At 42.4% G+C, this 17,681-nt stretch overlaps 1 protein-coding gene across 1 annotated transcript in view; it reads left to right on the top strand.

The window, feature by feature from the left end:
• Positions 1 to 17,681, top strand: part of MYO3B (myosin IIIB) — a gene marked incomplete at its 3' end in the record, with an annotated part of 367,317 nt that overhangs the window by 15,346 nt on the left and 334,290 nt on the right. The window contains exon 6 of the mRNA XM_079782950.1: positions 15,293 to 15,438. Coding sequence (XP_079639076.1) covers positions 15,293 to 15,438 — 146 coding nt within the window. The remainder of the gene's footprint in view (positions 1 to 15,292; positions 15,439 to 17,681) is intronic.

Below are 17,681 nucleotides of genomic sequence, written 5' to 3'. Positions count from 1 at the left end.
TAAGAGGGAAGGAAAAATGGGCAATGTAGAAACTCTATATTGAACAGATTACCTGGACAAAATGACGTACACAATAGGAAATTAAAATTCTCAGGTAAGTGTAGAGATCAGTGATTCCAGAGCTGATTGATTCAGCAGCCCCGTAAACCATCAAAACCCCAGGTTCTTCATTTCCCTGGTGTGACCCCTGTGAGCTGCACGGCGTCGTTGTTAGGCGCTGACGTGGGGCGGTGATGACACGTCGCCTGTGAGTGTCTGAGGGGCAGGAGTGGCTGAGCGTTCCAACATCCACCATGCAAGTGCCAGGCACAAACCGATGCCGCCTTTCACTTTGGGGGGCTGCTCTGATGGCCAGTGGAGAAGTTGAGTGGGTTCTCCTCCTGTCCTGGGGTCGAAGCCTTGCCCAGTCTGTCTTAGTTTCCTAGGCTGCCAGAACGCAGGAGCATAAACGGGTGGCTTAAAGCAACTGGAATTTATTGTCTCGTGGAGACTGGAAGCCCGACATCAAGGTGTCAGCAGGCTGTTCCCTCTAAGTGTCTAGGGTCCTCCTTGCCTCTCCGGCTTCTGGCCGCCGGCGGGCAGTTTCTGGTCTTCTGGGTTTGCCACAGCCAGTCTCCGGTGTCTGCCTTCGGGGTCACATGCGCTCTCCCCGTGGCTGTCTTCACACGCCGTGCTCTCATAAGCACACCTGTCGGTTTGGATTAGGGTCCACTCTGCTCCAGTATGATGTCATCTTAACGAATTCCATCTGCAGCAACCCTGTTTCCAAATAAGTTCGCATTCTGACGCACTGGGGGTTCGCATTTTAATACATCTTTTTCTTTTCTTTTCTTTTTTTGAGGACACAATTCAACCCAAAACAACTCTCCAAATACTTAGCAGCTCTTGTTTATAGTAAATAATTCCAATTTCCAAGGTAAATCAGCCAGTCATTAGGAACCTACAGATCTGCATGTTACAGGTGCTCGCTTAGTTGGAGAGCTCAGCCTTTCCTGTCTGTATTCGTTCTCTCTCTCTCTCTCTCTCTCTCTCTCTCTCTCTCTCTCTCTCTCTCTCTCTGCCTTAGGTGTCTGAGGCACACACAGTTCTTTCTGAATGTACCGAGCATAACAAATTGCCTTCCCACGTAGGCCCTCAACACCTTCAGAATTTTTTTCTGTCCTACCTGCTCTCTGGCAATTTTAGTTATTATTATCTCCTGAGATGTCTGACCCAGGTTACTTCCCTCAACCTTCTGTGTACGTTGAGCCTCTGGTCTCCCAGCTTGTGACTTTAGCCTGTAACACATATATTCTCTCTCTCTCTCTCTCTCTCTCTCTCTCTCTCTCTCTCTCTCTCTCTCTCTCTTTCTCTCTCTTATAGTCACACCCACACAGTCTTTCCATTAGCCATGTTTATTGTCTCTTTTCTCTTCCATTGTCTCCTGACACCCAATTTCTTATAGTAAATAATATGAATAATAGTGTCTGACATTTGCATGGAACTTTCAATGTTATATTTTAAGTGCTCACACCTACCTGTGAGGATGCCAGTTAGGCATCATTGCATTGATCTTACACATATGGGATCCAAGGCTCTGCCAAGCTAAGTGCCCAGGGACACTGAGTGGATAAGTGGGTAGTAGTAACGGAAATCTATAGGTTGTAACTCACTGAACTAAGGGATTTTCAAAACAACCCACGCCCACCGACATATTGGTATTGCTCAGCTAGTATTTGCCATCAGACACATACCAGATAATATCCTGGTCTGTAGCAAAAAGGGATACAAACTTAATTTATGTTTATATGTATTTTTTTGATGGCAGGGGTTTAAGGGTAGTCGATCCTTTCCCACCATCACACATACATAAGAATTAAACTGAATGCTTGTAAATCACTGGAACCCAAGACAAGGTTAACCAACGTTACCATTATTGTTTTCATTGAGGACATGTGTAGACTATGTTAAAATAACATACCTTTGGAGTCAGACCTTAAGGTTAATTGTATGCACTGGTGTGGCCGTGCTGATTGTTAGAGTCCTGTAGTACTTCTATTCTGGATGGTACATGGCTGCTGCCCAGAAGTGTTTCTCAGCCACCTGAGGTACGTGTCTGTTTCCCAGGAACAGCCAGACCTTTTAATGGTCCAGTAACTACAGGGGTGATGTCTGGAGGAGGGAACTCAAAGCCCAGCTCCAGCACCGTGAGCCAGCTGATTGTCAGAGAGTAGAACATTGTGCCTGCTAAGCAATGGGCAGTGGGAAGGAACTTGCACTTACTAAGGACCCACTAATGCATCAGGAGCTGGGAAAGGTGCTTTTTAGTACATTATTTTACTTTAATCTCACAACAGCTCTCTGCAGTAGATTTATTTTCTCCATTTTATCACTGAGGAAAATGAGGCCCAAAGAGGTGTAGGAAACATCGTGCCTAAATTTGCATACCTAGTGAGCACTGGGGCTGTTTTGCTTTTCAGAGAGCCTGAGAATGCAAGTCCCATTTTGCAGATGAAGAAACTGAAACAGGGAGAGGATACTCTCCATGCTACTTCAGGGCAGACTTGGCCCAGAATTCAGGTTCCCCCTGGCCTTGTCCTCTTTTGCTTTCATGTGTTCATATGGGATGTTCAGTGTGGAACATGTGTGCTGAGACAGCTCATACAACAAAGACATGCGGAGACGTGGTGTAAGAATACTCTGATACTGGAGTGTGAGACACATCATTAAAAAGACGTGCATGAAGGGACCTATCACCTATAATTTATAGGTTGACTACACTTGCAATCTCACCAATGGGAGAATCAGCCCATATATTAAGGACCTTGCCATCTTCCGAAACAGCCAAAGGTCTGATTTTGTATTAGAAAGCAGACTTGTGGATAAAATAAACATTTGCTTTTTTAAAAATTTATTTTTTCATTTTTACTTCCATCTGCTTCTTGTTGCAAACAAGAGCTAATCAGCTGAGCAGAGAAACAGATGTGCTATGACAGCTCTCTCTGCCTGACAAAGGGTCCTTGACAGGGGATGGTTGCCATAGCAACCAGCTTACACCAATGCAGGCTTTTTGCAACCACTCTTGCCTTCATTAATTATGGCACTCCTAGCTAAACGATACAATGATGCTATTTTCTTTGGCACTGCCAGGACTAGAGATGACAAATGAGATGTTTTGTGTCAAAGGGCTGAAAAAGCCATAAAAGACAGAGCTGAAATATTATTGCCATCATTACCATTTTGTTCCCTAAGCTCTAACTATGGGTTGGTTTCCAAATAAGAGTGAGAATTTATTGAGTGCTTACTATATGCCCAACACTAAGTGCTTTCTGTGAATTAATTCATTTATAATCCTCACAACAACCCTATAAAGTCAGTGCTATTTCTAGTCCAATGTTTTAGATAAATACATCACAGAAAGCACGGTTCTTGTCCTTGGACAAGTTAGTAGGTGATATCACCAGGATTTGAACCCAGAAATTTAGTTTCAAAATCCTCTCTCTTAACCACTGTACTAGAGCAACTTATTTGTGACCACCAGGGTACCTGACAAGATGTAAATTGTTTTTCTCCAATTTTTAAATTATTTTAAATTAAGGATTATCCTTTCTAATATGTTGAGGAAAATGTAATATTTCAACATGACGCTAGAAGTCAATGTAATTACTTCTCCAAAGAAGGACCTGGAAAAATAACACAAATCTTTAGAATAGAATTTAGGAGATTTGGATTTTAGTTTTAGCTCTGCCACTTATTTTTAAAAAGTGATTGTAGTGAATTTATTTTAATATGGCTTTAGTTTTGGTAGAAAAGTTAAGAGAACAAATTTTGGAGTTAGACCTGGGAACAGCTTGTAGATACCTGCTTACGCCCCTAATCCAGGACCAACCTTGGGCACGTTTCTGACTATCTCTGAGTAGTAAGATGGGAAGAAGTTAAAAGCGGTAGAATGAAAAGGAAAAGAAAAACAGCCTCAAAGGACAAAATGCAATGATGCACTGAAAGTGTTTGGCACAGTGCCATGCTTTAAAAAAGGTGGCACATGTTGCCTGGACCCCACACCTCCCTACCCTGTTCTCATCTGTAAGAAGACGAGATTGGCTTTGTTGGTCTCTGCCTCCAAGGTCCCATCGACTTTTCAGAGAACATTTCCTGTCTTGGGGGAAACGCCTCTTCCAGCCTCCCATTCCATGGCTCTGGTGTTGCTCAGGGAGGGAAGGCAGGATCTCCCTCAGCTCCCAGGAAGGGTCAGTGATGACACTGGTGAGCCTTTAGGGTCTGTTTTCTTGACTGTCTTGGGACTCATCTGCCAGTCATGTCACTGAGAGGCTAGCTTTGGTTGCTCAGGAGATTCAAGTAAGGGGTTTAGACCCTTAGATGATTGGCTGAAAGACCTGTGCGTCTTCCCCCAAGGCATTCAGCTCTGAGATTCCGTAGCCATTTGTGCTCACAGGTTCCCTCCAGTCTCTTATGCTCGCCTCTAAGAAGCAGACCCTGCCTGCGTTCCCAGAGAGGTTCTGCTTTCGAGGGCCCTGAAGCACAACACAGGCAGGGGCTTAGTCTCCTGGCGGGTGAAGCACCCAGGGCAAAGGTGAAATGACTGGGTACAGCCCCAACTTTTAACTTCTGCTCAGTGATAGCTCCCTTCTTAGCTGGAACTCTGTGGGGCGATTGAGTCATATGTCATGTGTCAGTGTGGAGGTGGGAGGCTGGCCCTGGAGGGGGTGGTGACATGTCATCACCCTCCTCCTGGTGGGACTAAATATAGGGCTGAAGCTCCCAGAGGGGCAGAAGCACGTGAGGCCCTTATATCCCTCCCACCCCTGCTCAGTACTAAGCAAGAAGTGTCCATATAATGGCCCCCTTGAGCATTTGGAACTTTCCAGCGTGTCCTCCCACCCATCGTGCTGTTTCCCCTCTTCATCCATCGAAGAGGAAGAACCGATGCTGTTCCCGCAGGGGCAGAAGTGTTTGCTGAAGGGATGTCAGAGCCAGCCTCGGTTCCTCCTGAGCTCCGAGTCCCAAATTACCTGATGCTTCAGTACCTCCTCTACCCTGCACCGGGCACAGGGGCTCAGGCCCAGAAGAGGGAATCCACACCAAAGCCAAGCTCTGCCTCTGACTGATGGTCACGGGGCTGTCAGAAGAAAGCAAAGGGGGGTGGGCAGTCAGCATTAGGAACGGGAGTCCAGAGGAGCCTTGGGGTGGGGGCGAAGCAGGAGCAGGTGGGGGTGGGCAGGCTAGTATTCACGGTGCTCTGTTATGCCCCAGGTTTTTTCCACACCTTCTTTAGTTTTAGGAAGTTAAAGGAAATGACTCACTGATGGGAATGCATGGCGTTCCCAAGGGCATATCCTGGTTTGCATGGTGACATCAGCTTGAGGGAGGACAGAATCCAGAGACTGCTTGCACATGAAGGGTTATAACCATGTGGGAACATTCAGATATTCTGTTTGATTTGCTATTTCTCTTTTTAAAGAATGTGTTGTGGAGGAGAGAAACATTTCCCCTCACTAGTTTCTTACTGTGGACTCATGCTTCAGTTCTATGACCTAGTAGCTGCGTGACTTAGGACAAGTTCTCTAACCTTTCTGAGTCTGCTTCAAGCTGTAAAATGAACGGAATTGTAGAACCCCTACTCGTTCTTTCCTTAAATGTACTGTGGGAGAAGTGGGGCACTCGTTGGCAAAGAAAAGGGGCAGCAAGGAAGGGAGAGTGAGGGGACAGAGGAGGTGAGAGGCGGCAGGACTATATCTGCGTAAATGGCGGGTGCTCACGTGCTCATATATGGGAGTTACTGTGGCTATGGCTGCTGGAACGTGCAATCTCTTTGGCAATGGCCCATCATTCTTTGTATTAGAAAAATTCCCAGGATTGGTGCAGTTACTATGGAAAACAGTATGGAAGTTCCTAAAAAAATGAAAAATAGAACTTAAGACCTAGCAATTCTACTTCTGGGTATTTATCCAAAGAAATTAAAGAAGATACATGCATCCCGATGTTCATTGCAGGGTTATTTACAATAGCCAAGATATGAAGGTAACTAAGTGCCATTAGTAAGGTGAATGGATAAAGAAGATGTGGTATATGGATATAATAGAATATTACTTGTCCATGAAAAAGAATGAAATCTGATCATTTGTGACAACATGGATGAACCAAGAGAGTATTACGCCTAGCAAAGTAAGTCAGACAGAGAAAGACAAATACCATATGATTCCTCTTATATGTGGAATCTAAAAAACAAAGTAAACAAACAAAATTGAAACAAACTTATAGATCAGAGAACAAACTGATGGTTGCCAGATGGGAGGGGGTTGGGGGACTGGGTGAAAAAGGTGAAGGGATGAAGAAGTACAAATTGGCAGTTACAAAATAGTCACGAGGATGTAAAGCACAGCATAGGAAATATAGTCAATATATCGTAATAACTATGTATGAGGCCAGGTGGGTACTAGACTTATGGTGGGGGGGGTTCATTTTGTAAATTATATAAATGTCTAACCACTGTGCTGCACACCTGAAACTAATATAATATTGAATGTCAAAGGACAAATAAAAACAAAACAACAAAAAAGAACCTGAGGAGATGCCTCAGTTGGGAGGGTAGTGGTAGAACCATTAACCTTGCTCCCGATTTGGCCACATACCAGCTGTATGACTCTATAAACAAGTAACCCCTCCCCCCAGGACCTCAGTCTCCTCCTCTGTGAAATAAGGGGGTTGAATTGATGAATTCTAAGGTCCCTTCCAGCATCTATCTCTGGTGAGGAAGCTGCTGGAGCAGGGAGAACAGTGATATTATCCTGGGTCTCCAAGCAAATGTGCTCCTTCAGAGTTTTTTTGAGTACCAAGGACAAATATAAACATTTGGGCGCATTGATTTACCTTTCACAGGGGAATTCCGTGGACATTGGTCCTGAGTTTGAGAACGAGGCTTACCATGTGATTAAGTGTAAGTGACATGCTCCCAGGGCTTCAGGGAATTTATGTGCAAATATCAGTGTTGTGTGCTGGCCTCACCCCCAGTTCCAGTCCCGTTCTGCCCTCCACCAGCCGTGGCGGGAAGTTGGTGCTGTGGGAGCGTACTCTGTGTTTTTAATACGAAGCTTGTTTGATTTCTTTAAAGGCATAAGCTGAATGTTACAACCCTGAGAAACGTTTGTAGAACACCATATTTTATTTTAATTAGAGACCTTTCTGAATTTCATAACAGAATAATTTAAATTATTTCTGACGATTTCTTAGTATACACCATATAGACTCAATTCTAGCCTTAAGTTGAGTTTTATGAAAGAACCAACGCCCCCCCCCCCCATTAATTTCAGTTATATTAGTCCACATCCCCTTTGCAAAAACACTCAAAAAATCTCAAATATATATTCTCTTGAGGTTAGATTTCATCCAAAGGAAGATACTTCATTGGTTTATTCAGTATCTCAGCTTGTAATGCTTTAAAGATGTTTGTATGTAAAACTGATGAATAATATTTGCCATTGGAATACTGTATTTATAACTGCAATTTCAATTCCAGAGAAGTTCTATTTTAGGAGTCTTTATCATTAATAACATTTATCAATTATGCTTCATGAATTACATAAACAAAATTAAGAATCCTATTTGCCTTCCTGCCTTTCAGCCCATCTTATTTGACAGTTTGTGGATTGTAGTTTTGGGCTCAAGGTCAGCCGAGGAGTAATAGCTTTAGGTCTATTTGCCTATCCTCTTTTAAAAGCTGAATTTAGCTCTTGACATAACAGCATTTTGACTGTGAACTGAATGAAATTTTAATTTTGGCCTTTGGTTATTTTGGATCACACGATCAATTCTAGTAAGGTGAAGAATTAGAACATATAAGGCAAACCTAATTGCATTTTTAATGACATTTTAAAACATTAGTGAAAAAATGAAATAGTCTGCATAACAATATTGTTTTTAAGTTTAGTAAATTATTTATTATAAGAGCAAAACATATTTTTCCTTATGGTAGACAGTGCTATTATAATATTATTTGCTTGAAAGTATTGATTAAAATCATGTTATTAAAAGAGATTTTATCTCAGTGGTTCTTTGATATATAACTTGATAAATGGCTCCAGTTAAATAACTTGTTAGGGAAACCTAGGTTTTCTGATACCAGAGAACATGTGTTGACTTTTTTTTTTTTTAAATCCCCTTCACATCCAATCTAATAAAGGTGAGCTTCTCAGATAACAAAGACCTTGAGATGAGGAGAGACTGTTCTCTCAGGCTCATATAAGCCCAGATCTTTCTGCAAGAGGTAGAGGATGAATCTCACCCCTATCTTAGTAGCTTTAGCCTAACCCCTGCCCTTGGTCTAGGCTGAAATGACATTGTAACCATATGGCATTTCATGGGATCATGGAGACCTGAGAAAGTGAAAGTACTACCCCTATTAGCCTTATGCTTCCAGTAGGAAAGGATATAGTTTTGAAGGGAATTTCTTTCATTCTTCTTGCGTGAATCTCACGGGAACCTAATTTTATAACCAAGGCCCCACTTTTAACCTGCCAATTTGTTGATGAAGAATCTCAACAGCCAACAAATGACCCTGGAGGAGGGAAACACACCCTTGAAAGTTAAGGCAAACTTTTCCATACTTATTTACATTTTCAAGACAAAACCCACAAAGTTTGCTCTTTTTATTATAGAAATAACTCACGCTTTCTGTAGACATTTTAGAAAATGCAAAAGGGTTCAAAGTAGCAAGTGAAAAAAAAAATAGATATTACCGATACAGCAAGGGCCCATTGTCATCTACTACTAACATTTTGGTGCCATTTGGGAAGCAACATTGTCATAGACAGTGTGTCAGACAAGGCCCTTGAGAGAGGGTTGCTCGGTTTGCATGGGAAGAAGAGGTGCAGGAAGACTAAATAATTGGCTAAAGTTATCCAGTGAGGGGGTGGCAAAACCAAAACGAAGATGCCTGGCTCTGGGATTTTCTCACAGCAGCCAGAGATGCAAATCTTTTTACAAGGAAAGAGCTACTGACAGTTCTTTCTCTGCCTTTCCTAGCTGGTGGCTGAGGAAGGGCCAGCCGGCCTCCACCGAACTCATCTGGCCATGCCTACGGTGGATGAGGAGATGATATGTGTCTAAGCAGTTGTGTTATCAACTTGTGGGTGCAGTTTCACCTCGCACACTCCTTCGGGAGAGGGGAGGAATGTGCTCCCTCTGTGGGGCAGGAAGGAGGGACTGGGGCAGATTTAGAAAGTTTGGAATTTTGGAACTTGTTATTCTGAAGAAGGCTAAAGAGAACTGCCCTGCAATCAAAGAACGTTGACTGCTACTCTTGGCTCCAAAGACAGTAGAGCTAACCTGTTAACGAAAACTTACTGCCCTCAGTCCCCTCCAGAAAGAAAAGTTTTTGGCAGCCAAGGTGGCACTGATCGACATGTGGGATGCTCAAGCCCACCTCTGGGTAAAATAGCTATTGGCATGGGCACTGAAGCTGCTTGTGCATAGGTATTGCTAGTAATAGAGCATTAGTGCTTCTAGTCTTCCTAAACTAAGCAGCAGTGAGTGTAAGTGTACCTAGAGAAGCCATACGTTCATATTTCAAGGTAGGAACCTGGACATGCTCCATTAACCAGCATCCAAACAATTGCTGTTGCTGGAGCTCATCTTCCTTAGCGGAGGCATTATCACAGCGACCAGCATCTCTTCATAGACCTTAAGAAGGTCTACAAAATATTGCTAATAAACCCCCCTCAAGATTCCAGCCATCTAGCTAATACCCAGAACCATCTACTGTTTACTCTAGCTAATTTGCATGGAGAGGTTAGCCTTTCAGTTTGAGATACAACACCAGAATCACTTATTTGGACATCATGAAGTCATGGAATATTAGAACTGGAAGGGATAGTAGAGATTATTCATTCCCACCTTGTCACTTTATACATTTAGAAAGTGAGGTCCCTATAACCAAAGAAGGGACTTAGCTAAGGCATCCAGCTGATAAATAATGGAGTTCAGACTTTTTTATTTGAATCCAAAGATTTTTCAACCTAGCTTGTCTGATGAGGACCGCAAGTTGATGTGGACATAATCTTTACCCTGGTTACGTCTATTTACTTCAGGGGTCATTTTGATGAGCTCATCAAGGCTCTGGCCCCTCTAAAACAGAAGGAATGATGAGGTTAATGATAGATTAACATTAAATAGGTAAAATTATTCATTAAAACTCAGAAACAGCCCAGCCAGCATGGCTCAGTGGTTGAGTGTTAACTATGAACCAGGAGGTCACAGCTTGATTCCCAGTCAGGGCACTGTTGCAGGTTCGACCCTTAGTAGCGGCTGTGCAGGAGGCAACCAATCAGTGATTCTCATCACTGATGTTTCTATCTCTCTCTTTCTCCCTTCCTCTCTGAAGTCAATAAAATATATATATATATATATTTAATAACAAACTCAGAAACAGTATAAACCTTACTGCTATACCAAAGACTGTTAAAGGTGACTCTGCAGGAGCATGTAGGGGTTTATATGTCTCTGAAACTCACTGAGATCACAAGACAGTATTTTCATCTTGGTGCCATTTGGCCACTAGTGATACGCTACAGCAGGACTCAGTCTCTATTTTGATTCATTTACTGCTGTGCTTTTAGCCTTTGCAAGGAACACTAAACATTTTTATCACAGTCTATATACACATCTTGTGGAACATTCTAGAAAATACATCCTCTTCATGTCAACCTCCAACATGCTGTGGACTTTAAATTCAACTTTGGAGAATCTGTACTTTGTGAATTGACATTTACTAGGTTCTCTACTCACCACACTGGATTAAGATAAATATACCAGTTTGTTCAAGTCCTGATATACAACCTGGTATCTGCTTCTAGTACTTTTATCTGTGTATTAAAACTACCCATTTTGACTAATTATGTTGGCAGCCAACAATGGAAAGTTAAAAATCTACAGAGTTCTGAAATGTAAAGTACATTTACTGTAATACAAAACTCTAGGTAGTCACTGGAAACATGTCAGTATTTTATTGCTACCCGTTAGTACCTTCTGTTTCTGATCTTAATGGAATTTTGTTTTTCTTAGTGTATCTACATGTGTGTGTGTGTGGGGGGGGAGTTGTGGGGGGGGGGGACACTGAGGTCCTGTTAGCACAAGTGATTTTTTTTCTATACTTGAATAGGGGTAGAGCTCAGACCCAGTTTGAACTTGTTATACTGCCTATCAAACTGACTTCTCCTGACTTTTCTGTTTTTTAAATGGCACCATTATTCCCCATGGTCACCCAGGATCAAAATATCAGTGTTTCTTGGTATGTCCCTTCCCCTAAATTCCCATATTAAAGCCTTCTCCAAGTCCTGCAACTCTTCCCTTGAACTCTCTTACACACCTATTTTATCATCTCCATTCATTCCATTGCAACCAACATCATTTATACTCCTCTGACTGAAGCAAAGGCTCAAGGTGAAGGAGAGTATGCACTTGCCTTGGGCATGGCTGCTCTTTGGGGTGGTAGAGGTGAGGTGGAGGGGTGTGAGAAGAGAGCTATTTTGAGTCCTCGACCTGTGTCCATGCCATCTACACCTATCTCTCTCCATCCCTTTAATATGACTTAGAGAACCTGGGAAACCATTGCCCCACTCTTGCCTTTTCTTAGTGGAGCATCATAACAACTGATTCGGAGAGCTCTTTGAGAGGTCCCCTTCTTGTGGGGGCAAGGGAACCAAAAACCAATCAGTCATCTATGCATTCCTAATTCAGCTTTATTTTACCTAGAGATGAAAATGCTGAGCTAAGGAGGATGAGATCCCCTTCCCCCCTAAAGAAGTCATTGACTTTGGTGTTGGATTGATAAGGAATCCAATTCCAGGGTGTGTTGACCTTCAATGCATCCTCTTAGAGTGCTTCTTTAATTCTCATCACACATGTTTACTCCTGATAAGAACTAATCCTGAAGGAGAGACTCCCTCAGGGAAGATGGAGTTTATGTAATAGAACTCTAAAAAAAACCTATTTAGTTTGGTCAAAATATGAGTGCAGAAGCTGATATTTAGACTGTTCCTTGAACGTAATCTTCATTATTTATAGCACTTATCCGATTATTATTTGCTTCCTTGCCTCTCCTCTGCCTGGGTTCTAATTCTGTCCCTGACAAGGACTAGCAGTGGGCTCTGGGTGAGCTATTGAACTGTGTTATTTATTCCTCAGTTTCTACACCTGTACCTACCTCACAGAATGATTATGAAGATTAAAGTAAGTGTGCATTTAGCTTTCTCTTCCTAGGACCTAATACTATGCCTGTCTCCCGGATACTCAATACGTTATTTGTAAATTATTTGACTCATGAAATTTTCTATAAACTTCTTTGGAAGACTGAGCTTAAAGAATTTTTTTGTCACACTACAAAGCTGAGTTTTGGGAAGAGAATTTGGCCAAAGGATACTTTTCTATTTATCAGACTGAGCTGAAGATAGTGTCTATCTGTAAAGAGAAGTTGAAACCGGATAAATGTATTGAATATTTTATGACAGCACTTGAGAAACCCTAGGCTCTCTCCATTCCCACATTTGGACGGGTTCTTGGAATTGTCTTCTGTGTTCTATCTAAAGTGGCTGGGAGCTGATTTGAATTTCTTCCAGGAAGTCATGGACTTTGGTAGTAGACACTCTTCATTGTCTTGCTTAACATACAGTGGTGTTCCTCTAATATCCTTAGCATTTGGAGCCTGTATCATGCATTGGACATGCTAATATACACTGTCTTAGGACATTTGTAGTTGCCATTTAATTATTATAGGCTCACTTTACGTTTCAGTTGGCCGTAGCTCTTGTAGAGGAAGGATAGAGTCTTATTTCTCTTTCCCTCACAGGAATGTATTAAAATGGTCAACTATTTGCTGGTTGATATGTCTACAATTATGTTTGTCCCTCACATTTGGAAATGTCATTGCTGAAAGGAACAGTGTTGGATAGCCTTTTCTGGAGATCTTTAAAAATAGTGTATTTTCTCACACGATTGGGTGATGGAAGTGAGGCCTTCAGGGGCAATGAAATAGTCTCTGCTCCTGAAATAGGGATTATTTGAACTTTAGCTTGAATGCATGTTGAAAAGAATGGGTTAAAAGTAGGACAGGAGATTCTATGCCAGGATAGTCTATTCAGAGGGTGGGGCTGAGGTCAGACCAAGGACAGGGATACATGGAGAAACATTCTTCAATTCAGAAACCAGAAGGAAGTGTAGAGGGCAATGATGGGAAGAAGGGCACCTGGTCTCAGGCAAGATGGTAGGCACATTTGCTGGTTTTGCAAGTCCAGTTCACTGGGTCTGGCAGAGAGCAGGTGCACTAGTTTCTGTCACTGCCATAACAGTGTCACACACTTAGTGACTCAAAACAACACACATTTATTCTCAAGGTCATTTGGCTAAAATGAAATCTCCATCTGGAAGTCTCCTAGGCATCTCAAACTTAGTATGTCCCCAATGGAGAGCCTGCTTTTCAACCCAAACCTGCTTTTCCTACTGTCTCCCCCATTTCATTAAATACCAATTCCATTCTTAAATGGCCCAGGTCAAACACTCTTGCCTCTTCCTCAACTCGTCTTTCTTATAAGTCAGGAAATCTGATGGTCTCTACCTTTAAAATTACATAATCAGAATCTGATTATTTCTCACTGCCTCTAGTTTGGATTCCTGCAAGTAGCACTTTAAACTGGTTTTGATTCTCCTCATGTCCCATTTTCATGAATCCTCTGCACAGCAGCAAGAGCACTCCTGCTAACATGTACGCCAGATCTGTCACTCTGGTCCCCAGTTGGCTCATTTTGCTCAGTCACAGCCAAAGACCTTCTGATGGCCTAAGAGGGTAGGTAGGCCCATCTCACTGCCCCTCTCCTGGTGCTTATCTATCTTATAAGCTATTTGGACCAGTTTACCATCAGGGACTCAAAGTTTCCTACCTACCCATAGCCTTGGGCCATCCTTGGTCATGGAGGCAGATTTCAGGTCAGATAGGGGCACCTGTCCGTCCATATCCTTTGGCTCACTCTGCCTTCTCGCAACCCCATTCTGATAGCCACCAGAGTCTGAGTGGAAGGCTTTTTCTGTGTCACATAAAAAAAAATGATAGAAAGAGATTTCCCTGCAAGGTTCCATTGGGGAACAAAGCGATGACAAGCATTTTCTGGTTCTGCTGTTCTTGTACCCAGTCAGGCCAGTAACTGAAGTGGCAGCTGCTGCTGAAATGCAATCCAGTTGTTGGGGTTTGAAGAGGGGGCAGAACTTCTTAGAAAAAGGAATGGGAGGGAGCGGTTCCTATTGTATGTTAACTACATCCGTCTTCCAACTTTTTTTCTGCTCAATCGGCCACTTCTGGGGATTTTGTGCAGGAGGCAAGCATCTTTGAGAATGAGTGTTCTTTGCTGTTGGTTCAGCAGCTGGAATGAGGTGAAGGATGCAGACAAAGCCTTTCCTTAAAGGATGTCAGGGCAGATGCAGTGAGGCATTCACCTTGTGCCTCCTCTTGCACTGTTCTAGAGGGTTTCAATGCATGCTTATTGAACTGAACTGACACATTTTTAAAAGTTAATGACCAATCCCACTTCTAGGACTATATCCCAAGAAACCAATCAAAAAGGATATATATACCCCATATGTTCATAGCAGTACAATTTACAATAGTTAGGATTTGGAAACAGCTTAAGTGCCCATCAGCAGATGAGTGGATTAAAAAACTGTAGTATATCTACACAATGGAATACTATGCTGCTGTAAAAAAAGAACTCTTATCATTTGCAACAGCATGGATGGACCTGGAGAGCATTATGCTAAGCGAAATAAGCCAGTCGGAGAAAGATAAATATCACATGATCTCACTTATTTGTGGAATATAACGAACAACATAAACTGATGAACAAAAACAGATCCAGAGAGAAAGAAGCATCGATCAGACCATCAAACCTCAGAGGGAAGGCAGGGGAGAGGGCTAAGAGATCAACCAAAGGACTTGTATGCATGCATATAAGCATAACCAGTGGACACAGAAACTAGGGGGTTGAGGGCATGTGCTGGGGGGTGGGAGTGGCCTGGGAGAGGTCAATGGGGGAAAAAGGAGACATATGCAATACTTTAAACAATAAAGAATTTTTTAAAAATGTTGATGACCATATCGGATGATAAATCAGTCACACACACATGTTGTTATTACTGGAATTCAATGTCAGCATAGCCAAGGGAACTGAGAAGGGGCTAAGATTGGCCGAGGGCTTTTCAGGACATCTGAGGTGGCAGTGGGGTTGATGTGTTGTGTCCTGCTTTTGTCTGATAGGTTATCGCTTGTGAACAGCAGTATGACTCTTCCTATGACGCTCGCTGTGACGTCTGGTCCTTGGGGATTACAGCGATTGAATTGGGGGATGGAGACCCTCCCCTCTTTGACATGCATCCTGTGAAAACGCTCTTTAAAATTCCAAGGTAGGACACACGATGGCGCTCTTGGCTCATAAGTTCTTTGTGAAAGCGGCTGTTAGCGGGGATAATAGATCATAAACAATTTCTCTCCAAATCTGTGAGAGCCTGATTATAAAATGTACAGTATTTCTGTGTGTGTGTGTGTGTGTGTGTGTGTGTGTGTGTGTGTGTGTGTGGCGGGGGAGGTGGAGAGGAACAAGGGTAGAGAACGACCCTGAAAGATAACATATCTCAAGGAATAATGGGACTTTGTTGTAACAATTGCGTGTTTTCAGTATGTACTCCAATTTTTGAGATGTTCATTTTTGGTGCTTTGCATGAGAAGACTACAAATGCAATATTGGGTTAAGTAATCTAAGTATTGTGTTTTGTTTTTAATTATATAATTATATATGTTTGTTTGTTTTTAATTTGAATCTTTCTCGAGTACTCAGGAAAATTTGGGGATGAATAAAAATGTGTATCCTATTTTTGTATTTACTCAGACCAACACTAACCAGCATTTTTAAAAATGTTACATCAGTCCTATGACTGTCTTTCCATCTCTTAATTTCTGCCTCAATGGGAAATTGTGCTGAAAGAGGTCAGTTTGGTGTTAAATGCCGGTGTATTGTGTGTATTCACTGGGGGTTTGTACAAGAGGTTTGGTTGTTTGTCTTCCATCAGAATCCAGCCACGGCCAGCCAGCTGCAGAAGCGAAAAGGGAGCTCCGTGCCAGGCAGGTGGCCGGTTGAGAGCTTTGTACCTTTCACGTTTCTCTTTCAGAGGAAGGCTCTGGGCCGGCTGGGAGCCGTTCAACCACTTGGCTAATACAAGTGTTAACCTTCCCTATCTGCGCAATCATGCAGCTATCACAGCCTTGAAAAATTTCTCCCGATTGCAATTTGCATTTCTGATTAGGTCTATTTATATGCAGATGAGGCTCTGTGGTGTTCATCATTGTAATGCTATGTTTTCTACCTAATCCAGATGTGAACAGCCACCCACCATTATTCCAAAGATGGTTCCCCACTCAGGACTGGGTTGGTCTTTTTGCTTTTTCCAAAGTACAACAACAGGTCCTGGGGATTAGAAGGGCAGACAAAATTAATGGCTTTTAAAATTAATAGTCTCCTGGGGGAAAAAAAAATCTGCTGAAGGTTTAAAAGGATGTGAAATGCATGACCACACAGTATTGTATACATAATAAGTCAGAAAATAGAAACAGTGTCTGGGATGACTTGTGTGTGTGCTTTGATATTTGACAAATGGTTTACTCTTCATCATTTATTCAGTGTGGTCACTTAGTTTCCCAAATATCACAATTAAGGTGTGGCTTCTGATTAGCAAAATATATACGGTATATGTACTTTTTTTGTAAGAGGTCATCTACTTGGGTATATTTTTTTCTTTTCTTTTTTAGTATGTATTTGTGTACAGACCAACTATATTTCAGACAGTGATAAATATGAGGCAGCTTAGATGTGTGTGTGTGTGTGTGTGTGTGTGTGTGTGTGTGTGTACTATCTTAATTCTGAGTGCTAAAAATGTATCCTTTCCTCAGAAAAGCTCTTTGATGGAGAGTGGAGAAATGAAACACATCTTTTAAATAGGCTCTCAAGTTATCTACCTGTGTGTTTCATGAGAACCTCAGTCTCTGTCTCTCATTCTCTCTCAGTTGTTTCTTTCCTAAAGGAGAAAAGCAAAGGACAATCACAGAAATCCTTGGAATCCGTTTGGCTTCAGAATCTTTCCTTCCTATTTGGTTCTGAGTGTTTTCAGGGTCCTGTGATTCCTTCCCATTGAACAGTGAAGTCTGCCTCAGAGGACTCTGGGTCCCGGATACTGTGTGTGGCTTCCTCCTCTGGCCTTCCTCACTCACCTCTTCTCTATAAAACCCTTTCTTTACTGGAATGAATTACCAAAAAAGAGAAGGAAAGAAAACCTTCCCCCAGTCAGATTGGAAGGGACTTTCACGAGTTACAAAGGACGCAGGAGTTGGTGAAGTGCTGGTTACATGTGAGGTCAGAGCCTCGGATGTCTACGAAGCAGGTGATTACGCAGGTTCTCTAGGCACTGTCAGAAAGTATGGAGCGAGGCCTGCCTGGATGTGGCTGATTCCCCGGCACACGGGTCTCCTTGCTCTTCCCCTCTCTGCCTCCACCCACCTTCTCCTTTCTTTTGACCTTCACATTAGAAGATGACACATGAAGTGATTGTAACCTGACGTTGAAATCCCGTGTGACTCGCAATCTTTCCTACGTTGC

Source organism: Cnephaeus nilssonii, assembly GCF_951640355.1.
Source record: "Cnephaeus nilssonii genome assembly, chromosome: 10".
Taxonomy (NCBI): Eukaryota; Metazoa; Chordata; class Mammalia; order Chiroptera; family Vespertilionidae; genus Cnephaeus; species Cnephaeus nilssonii.
Note: the sequence above shows the minus strand (reverse complement) of the source record. Positions and strands in the feature narration are given on the sequence as shown.